The sequence below is a fragment of the Lottia gigantea genome, assembly GCF_000327385.1.
Source record: "Lottia gigantea unplaced genomic scaffold LOTGIsca_216, whole genome shotgun sequence".
Taxonomy (NCBI): Eukaryota; Metazoa; Mollusca; class Gastropoda; family Lottiidae; genus Lottia; species Lottia gigantea.
Genome location: NW_008708518.1, coordinates 20,293 through 30,158, shown reverse-complemented (window position 1 = coordinate 30,158; position 9,866 = coordinate 20,293). Strand labels below are relative to the sequence as shown.

The following is a 9,866-nucleotide window of genomic DNA, read 5'->3' as shown; positions in this document are numbered from 1 at the left end:
TTGTGAAAAATTGATAATTCTCGTTGCTACAACACCAGTAGGTATATCTGGTGAAACAATTGATAATTCTGTTGCTACAACACCAGTAGGTATATCTGGTGAAACAATTGATAATTCTGTTGCTACAACACCAGTAGGTATATCTGGTGAAACAATTGATAATTCTGTTGCTACAACACCAGTAGGTATATCTGGTGAAATAATTGATAATTCTGTTGCTACAACACCAGTAGGTATATCTTGTGAAACAATTGATAATTCTGTTGCTACAACACCAGTAGGTATACCTGGTGAAACAATTGATAATTCTGATGCTACAACACCAGTAGGTATATCTGGCGAAACAATTGATAATTCTGTTGCTACAACACCAGTAGGTATATCTGGTGAAACAATTGATAATTCTGATGCTACAACACCAGTAGGTATATCTGGTGAAATAATTGATAATTCTGATGCTACAACACCAGTAGGTATATCTTGTGAAACAATTGATAATTCTGTTGCTACAACACCAGTAGGTATATCTGGTGAAACAATTGATAATTCTGTTGCTACAACACCAGTAGGTATATCTGGTGAAACAATTGATAATTCTGTTGCTACAACACCAGTAGGTATATCTTGTGAAACAATTGATAATTCTGTTGCTACAACAACAGTAGGTATACCTGGTGAAACAATTGATAATTCTGATGCTACAACACCAGTAGGTATATCTGGCGAAACAATTGATAATTCTGTTGCTACAACACCAGTAGGTATATCTGGTGAAACAATTGATAATTCTGATGCTACAACACCAGTAGGTATATCTGGTGAAACAATTGATAATTCTGTTGCTACAACACCAGTAGGTATATCTGGTGAAACAATTGATAATTTTGTTGCTATAACACCAGTAGGTATATCTGGTGAAACAATTGATAATTCTGTTGCTACAACACCAGTAGGTATATCTGATGAAACAATTGATAATTCTGTTGCTACAACACCAGTAGGTATATCTGGTGAAACAATTGATAATTCTGTTGCTACAACACCAGTAGGTATATCTGGTGAAACAATTTATAATTCTGTTGCTACAACACCAGTAGGTATGTCTGGTGAAGATTAATCAATACAACTGATAGACTGGTTTCACCAAGAAAGGTTTAAATAGAATCTTGACTTGTGGTGAAAATGGAAATTGGATTGTGAAAACACCATGCGAAGGTAAAAAATATCATTGTACTAAATATCTAATAACTTTTTTTACTTTCATGAATTTTTTTAATTCACTTGGCGTTTTATTCTTAATTTTATTCAGAGGCTCCCAGAGGTCCCTAGATGCCCAATGGATTTCAGATATCCTGAGATGAATTTTAAGCCTTTAGACGTCTTAATTTTTACTTTAAAACAAAACCTTTCACACCAGATTACAGATGCAGATTTTGAGCAATGTAAGAACAACTGTACCGAGATGAGTGAATGTCGAATATTAAGTAGTTGGAAGTTATAATACAGGCAATTATTTTTTTATTGAATATTAACCTGGAAGAGATTCCTTATAATGTTAACACTGGTCCAGGAGAGGTATGTACAATAACAGAAAAACTCTGTTGAATAATACATGTTTCAGGATCCAGCTCTTTAATTACTTTACTTTCGGTAATCACCTACAGTTTGGGAGTAGTGAAATTGGGCGTGACTCGATAGTAAACAACTTTTAACCATTTTAATAGTCAGATATTCATTAGACTGAAACAGTTGGTAATAACCCTAAGAATATTCACCAAAATCTCTCTATTCCATTGATGTATTCCTTTATATGAATGAAATTCCCTGGCCAGATCTTCTATTAATTATTAATCTAACGAGTAGATCTGCAATGACCGGTATTTACAAATCTAGATAGATGTTTGTAACCACATAGCGATTCTTATGTCCACGTCGCAAACACCATCTCCAGCGATATTGCGAGGGTGTTTCTCGGTAGCGAACCCTCGATAATTTTAAATATTAGAAACGCCTCTTTAAACAGGACAGTCAAATACCTTCACAATGAGGTCATGAGACTACCTACACCGGTCAGCACAGTACCATGGCTCTTTTAAGAGGTCACATAAAATACGTTCTGTATGGGACCACCTCCTTAAACTATAACTACAGTCCAGCTGGTAACCCATACAAAGCAGGTTGGGGAAGTTGATCCCTTCAAGATAACCCTAATAATATAATTTATATATTTTATAATAAATAAACATTTTCATGTTAAAAGAATTTATTAGATTAATATTACAAGCTCAATTTTAACTACATACAAGACTTTAGAATGAAAATACGACACCTAGTATGTCTACAATAAGAAATAGAAAACAGTAGAAACAAAGAAAATATCAGAAATAATAAAATATGCCAATTTTAGTTAAGAGTTTGAAAACTTATTAAACTGTCACTACTGGTATAATATAGAGAGTGTAGGGTAAGGTGTTAAAGGGTTTGGTCATATCTTAATATTCCTATAGCTCTAGCAAGTTTTCTCCCCAACTTTCGACCCAAATGATGGAGCAATTTTACTGGAAGGTATCTCACTGAACTCAATGTCAAACAACTGACAATATTCACCAAAATACTCCAGTGTTTGACATTCCGCCATCTCCGTACATTTCGTTTTACACTCCTCCAGGTTCATACCAGATGCCGCAAAGATATGTGGTTTTTGGTACAGAACACAATATAATGTTCTATCTTCAGTATTTAAATGTCTGTAGGACTGATATGTGCTACAATTATTATTCTCACACAGTTGTTTACATTCATCTTCAGATTGGACAACAGTTAGATTCAAATGGTGATACGTCAAAGAACTGTCTTTGATATCATAACAATCTGGAATAAATACATATAATTTGTTATACTCAAAGTTTACACTGTAAATGTTTTATCTTGTGTGTTTTTACTACTGTCGTTCCCCATCTTTAATAGTACCCTCATCTTCACAAAACAAGTCAAGTCAAGGTGAGAATACCCGTGGAAGAGATTGTAAAGAGGTTTTCTAGCCTTTTCATATATATCGGGGACATACTTGACTTCTATTTGGGACATTTCAATTCTTTGTTCGATGCCTGTGGATCCTGCAATTCCAGAAAGATTTAACCAGAAATGACGCATCTCCTGCAAAATAATTCGTAACCAACCTAACAACAGACCACAATAACATAATAATATATATTATCTCCCCTTACAAGATAGTAGCATTTCTAACTCAAACCGATATTTACCGACTCGTCCACATTTTATTTCCCCGTCGCCTTATAAAACTCTTTACTACATCTTATATTGTTTAGTTTTAACAGAATGAAAGAGTTGTATATTTGTTAAACTTCAATCGACTTTATTCCTTCTAGAATTTCAATCGACTTTATTCCTTCTAGAATTTCAATCGACTTTATTCCTGCTAGATTTTCAATCGACTTTATTCCTTCTAGAATTTCAATCGACTTTATTCCTTCTTGAATTTCAATCGACTTTATTCCTTCTAGAATTTCAAAAATTGCCAGGCCAATTTATATGGTAAATAGCATAAGAAACGTCGAGAACTATTTACCACTTAGGTGGTAAATAACCACTGCCCTAAAAGAACTTGATTTACCAAATAGTCGCCTCCCTGTATTTGAAACCGACCATTTTATCATAAACTATGATATTTATCTCTCTGATTTAAACAAATATACAACTCTTCCATTCTGTTAAAACTAAACAATATAAGATGTAGTAAAGAGTTTTATAAGGCGACGGGGAAATAAAATGTGAATGAGTTGGCAACTTTAAGTTAGAAAGGGGAGATAACATATATCATTATTTTACTGTAGTCTGGTGCTAGGTTGGTTACGAATTCTATTGCGGGAGCTGTTTCATTTCCGGTTAACTCTTTCGGGAATTGCAGGAATCACAGGCATCGGACGAAGAATTTGAATGTCTAGATAGCTTGCTAGGCAAAGTAATATACGCCCACAGGCAGCTCTGATTTTAAATAAAAATATTTAGCAGTAACAATCATCAATATTAAATATCCAAACTTTAGTCATACACTTCTTTTGAACTTTCTAGGGGGATACTGTATAATATTAATCAAAATTTAACAAGAATTGTGCCTTCTTACGAGTTTACGAGCTACAAATTAAACGCGTTTTCAAGATCAAGGGCAATAACTCATACTAAACATTTTCTGATTTTTCTGATGTCCAAATCTGTCAATAATTCAACCTTCTAGAGAGTTTACGAGCTACAAATTGAACGCGTTTTCAAGAACAAGGGCAATAACTCATATTAAATATTTTTCGATTTTTCTGATTTTCAATAGGGTTGATCCTTGGGTGATTACGAACACTCACACCAAGTGCCGTCTTATCTGTCAATAACTCAATCTTCTAGAGAGTTTACGAGCTACAAATTGAACGCGTTTTCAAGAACAAGGGCAATAACTCATATTAAATATTTTTCGATTTTTCTGATTTTCAATAGGGTTGATCCTTGGGTGATTACGAACACTCACACCAAGTGCCGTCTTATCTGTCAATAAATCAATCTTCTAAAGCGTTTACGATCTAGAAATTGAACGGGTTCTAAAGATCAAGGGCAATAACTCATAATAAATATTTTGCGATTCTTCTGATTTTCAATTGGGTTCAACCTTGATTACAAACACTCACACCAAGTTTCGTCATAATCATTCAAGAATTGTACCTTCTAGAGTGTTTACGAGCAATTGTGGACGGGCTGACGGACTGACATGGGTGACGACAATATCATTTGGAAGAATAAAAAGGTTAGAAAACCCTTTACAATCCCATTAATCTCTAGGTTAGCATAAAACGTCTTTGAAAGAGTGCCAGAAAGTCTCTCATATACTCATGGTCCTCGAGTATCCTTAATTAGTATTATTACTACGATGTGGAACATGGGAGTGGTCTCGCTTATAGCCTCGTTACATCGGAATGCGACATATGCAATCTGCAATCTTACGGCGACTGGAAATCTACTAGGTCGCGGTCAAACATGAGGAAAACTTGAGTAAAAGTCCCTAAAGAAATTACAATTTTAGAAACAGTCGACCATATTGCGTTGTTACGTTTTGGCAGCGTCTTGGCTAAGCGTGTACTGCGCTTTTATAATTTTATACCGCTCAATGAGATGCTACAACGCTTATCTAACGACATTCTCGTTTCCATGAACAGTTTGCAGAATCTTCACGTTTGTTTTGAACGTGTCCAAAATAAACCCCTGACTTGGCGAAGAGTGGCGACAATTACACAATATCTGATGTGTCCTACACGCTTAAACCACGTTAATGGCGACCTTTACACGCTCAAACCACGCTTATAGCGACCTTTACACACTTAAACCACGCTTATAGCGACCTTTACACATTTAAACCACGCTTATTGCGACCTTTACACGTTCTAATCCAATTTTCATTACAGTAGCAGCACAGTGAGAACGTCTTTCCGGTGTGACGGTACCATTAAAGAGAAAAGTTCAAAAGAAATTGGATCATGCAACTGTCCACCCCAAAGATGCGCCTCAGACTATAGTCTCTGGGTAAACGATGAAAATTTTTACCTTTTTTTCCATCAACAGCCTTTCTGACGCGTGAATGAGGTTTAGAGCTGGCAACTTGTAAAGAAACAACACACAGCAAAACAATTACCAACATCAAATTAGATATGACAGTCATTTTGTCTTCTTGATAGAGTTGTGAGTAGAGAAGGTAAGTTTGTATGGGTTTATATAGAAGAGAAGAGAAACGTGGCAAGCTGGAATCACATCGTTAAAGTGGCTCTCCCGCACATCGATGTTCAAATAAAGTATATACATGTATTTTGTTATGAAAGCCGGGAGCAAAAGATACCGGGCGAACTTTACTTGGTAGCAATGGTAAACAAGTTCAGTAGCGTCATGACCACCATGAGCGTTGACTTCTGCCAAACAGCGACTTTTTGTAGAGTCACCGACCCTGTCTAGACTCACACACACAGCCTAGCGTCACCAACCCTGTCTAGAGTCAGCGACCCTGTCTAGAGTCACCTACACTGCCAAAAGCCACCAACCCTGTCTAGAGTCACCCACACAGCCTTGAGTCACCCACCCTGTCTAGAGTCACCCACACAGCCTAGAGTCACCAACCCTGTCTAGAGTCACTCACCTTGTCTAGAGTCACCCAACCGTCTAGAGTCACATACATAGCCTAGAGTCACCCACCCTATCTAGAGTCACATACTCTGCCAAAAGCCAACCACCCTGTCTAGAGTCACCCACACAATCTAGAGTCACCAACCCAGTCTAGAGTCACCCACACAGCCTTGAGTCACCCAACCTGTCTAGAGTCACCCACACAGTCTAGAGTCACCAACCCTGTCTAGAGTCACCCGCACAGCCTAGAGTCAGTCACCCTGTCTAGAGTCACCCACCATGCCTAGAGTCACCCAATCTGTCAAGAGTTACCAAACCTGTCTAGAATCACCCACACAGCCTAGAGTCACCAACACTGTCTAGAGTCACACGCACAGCCTAGAGTCACCGACCCTGTCTAGAGTCACCCACCCTGCAATCACATAATGCCTTTTGCGATTAGGGACGTAATAAATGTCCCAGTTTTAGTGGAATTGCAGGAACTACAGGCCTCTGAATGAAAATTGGGATGGTGTAAATTGATGCTAACAGTGTTCCTGATACACATAGAAAATTTAGAAAGCCCGTATTTACAATCTCTTTAATATTCTGATCAATGGCACTGAAAATGCTTGTTTGGATTTGAAAGAATAGAAACGCCAATATTTTGGTCACAGACTGCGTAATATTGTATTCTGTTAAGAAATTTTCTTTCATCGAAGAAATGGAAAAGACGCAAAAGCAATATCATAAATAATAAAATGTGCCAATATAAGTTACAGCTTGGAAACTTAATTAAACTATTAATTCTGGTACAATATGGAGTAGGAGCGAGTTATTCACGGTTCGATCAAGTCTCAATATTCCTAGGGTTAGTTTTCCAAGTTTTCTGTGCTTCGATGCAGACATTCGTAGCAATTTATCCAGAGATAACAAGTTTATCTGTTACCTACCTTGAATATAGATCTGATTTTAGAGATAACAAGTTTATCTGTTACCTACCTTGAATATAGGTTTGATTTTGGAGATAACAAGTTTATCTGTTATCTACCTTGAATATAGATCTGATTTTAGAGATAACAAGTTTATCTGTTACCTACCTTGAATATAGATTTGATTTTAGAGATAACAAGTTTATCTGTTACCTACCTTGAATATAGATCTGATTTTAGAGATAACAAGTTTATCTGTTACCTACCTTGAATATAGATCTGATTTTAGAGATAACAAGTTTATCTGTTATCTACCTTGAATATAGATCTGATTTTAGAGATAACAAGTTTATCTGTTATCTACCTTGAATATAGATCTGATTTTAGAGATAACAAGTTTATCTGTTACCTACCATGAATATAGATCTGATTTTAGAGATAACAAGTTTATCTGTTATCTACCATGAATATAGATCTGATTTTAGAGATAACAAGTTTATCTGTTACCTACCTTGAATATAGATCTGATTTTAGAGATAACAAGTTTATCTGTTACCTACCTTGAATATAGATCTGATTTTAGAGATAACAAGTTTATCTGTTACCTACCTTGAATATAGATCTGATTTTAGAGATAACAAGTTTATCTGTTATCTACCTTGAATATAGATCTGATTTTAGAGATAACAAGTTTATCTGTTACCTACCTTGAATATAGATCTGATATTAGAGATAACAAGTTTATCTGTTACTTACCTTGAATATAGATCTGATTTTAGAGATAACAAGTTTATCTATTATCTACCTTGAATATAGATCTGATTTTAGAGATAACAAGTTTATCTATTATCTACCTTGAATATAGATCTGATTGTAGAGATAACAAGTTTATCTATTATCTACCTTGAATATAGATCTGATTTTAGAGATAACAAGTTTATCTGTTACCTACCTTGAATATAGATCTCATTTTAGAGATAACAAGTTTATCTGTTATCTACCTTGAATATAGATCTGATTTTAGAGATAACAAGTTTATCTGTTATCTACCTTGAATATAGATCTGATATTAGAGATAACAAGTTTATCTGTTATATACCTTTAATATAGATCTGATTTTAGAGATAACAAGTTTATCTGTTACCTACCTTGAATATAGGTTTGATTTTGGAGATAACAAGTTTATCTGTTATCTACCTTGAATATAGATCAGATTTTAGAGATAACAAGTTTATCTGTTACCCACCTTGAATATAGATCTGATTTTAGAGATAACAAGTTTATCTGTTATATACCTTGAATATAGATCTGATTTTAGAGATAACAAGTTTATCTGTTATCTACCTTGAATATAGATCTGATTTTAGTGATAACAAGTTTATCTGTTACCTACCTTGAATATAGATCTGATATTAGAGATAACAAGTTTATCTGTTATCTACCTTGAATATAGATCTGATTTTAGAGATAACAGGTTTATCTGTTATCTACCTTGAATATAGATCTGATTTTAGAGATAACAAGTTTATCTGTGATCTACCTTGAATATAGGTCTGATTTTAGGGATAACAAGTTTATCTGTTATCTACCTTGAATATAGGTCTGATTTTAGAGATAACAAGTTTATCTGTTATCTACCTTGAATATAGATCTAATGTTGTTAGCAGCCATAGAGAACTTACATCCTGACGATACAAATAGCCAGTGATATTTTAAAACTGTTAGTTATATAGAATTGTTTAAATTAAACTAAAACAGAAAATATTACCTTCAGAAATAATTGCTGGAATAACACATTAACATTGTATTTTTTTTTTCTCGTCTAATATTATGATTCACTATGATTTTTTTTACTGTTTCTTAAAGTTTTTTACTGCATAACAATATATTAGTTATTTATTTGTCACATATGGTTCATAGACCAATTAAAAAATTATATTATGACTCAGTTATACAAACTGTAATTATTTATCATGTAGCCTATATTATTATGTTAATCATTATCAAATTCAATACCAAACTATACACGTCCAAATACAAAGCTACACATGTCCAAATACAAAGCTACACACGTCCAAATACAAAGCTACACACGTCCAAATACAAAGCTATACACGTCCAAATACAAAGCTACACACGTCCTAATACAAAGCTACACACGTTTAAATACAAAGCTACACACGTCCAAATACAAAGCTACACACGTCCAAATACAAAGCTACACACGTCCAAATACAAAGCTACACACGTTCAAATACAAAGCTATACACGTCCAAATACAAAGCTACACACGTCCAAATACAAAGCTACACACGTCCAAATACAAAGCTACACACGTCCAAATACAAAGCTACACACGTCCAAATACAAAGCTACACACGTCCAAATATAAAGCTACACACGTCCAAATACAAAGCTACACACGTTTAAATACAAAGCTACACACGTTAAAATACAAAGCTACACACGTCTAAATACAAAGCTACACACGTTTAAATACAAAGCTACACACGTTTAAATACAAAGCTACACACGTTTAAATACAAAGCTTCACACGTTTAAATACAAAGCTACACACGTTTAAATACAAAGCTACACACGTCCAAATACAAGCTACACACGTCCAAATACAAAGCTACACACGTTTAAATTCAAAGCTTCACGCGTCCAAATACAAAGCTACACACGTCCAAATACAAGGCTACACACGTCCAAATACAAAGCTACACACGTCCAAATACAAAGCTACACACGTCCAAATACAAAGCTACACACGTCCTA

The 9,866-nt window shown here is 34.9% G+C and overlaps 2 protein-coding genes across 2 annotated transcripts in view; one reads left to right on the top strand and one right to left on the bottom strand.

Moving 5' to 3' along the window:
- Positions 1-6,353, top strand: part of LOTGIDRAFT_81503 (hypothetical protein) — a gene marked incomplete at both ends in the record, with an annotated part of 34,481 nt that extends 28,128 nt beyond the window's left edge. The window contains one exon of the mRNA XM_009054404.1: positions 6,291-6,353. Within this exon, the coding sequence (XP_009052652.1) occupies positions 6,291-6,353 (63 nt within the window). The remainder of the gene's footprint in view (positions 1-6,290) is intronic.
- A 3,268-nt stretch (positions 6,354-9,621) lies between these two features.
- Positions 9,622-9,830, bottom strand: LOTGIDRAFT_143800 (hypothetical protein; the record flags this gene model as incomplete). The annotated part of the gene is made up of 2 exons (XM_009054403.1): positions 9,622-9,720; positions 9,771-9,830. Coding segments are annotated over 2 exons (159 nt in total), but the record flags the coding sequence as incomplete, so codon positions are not given.
- Positions 9,831-9,866: the final 36 nt, after the last annotated feature.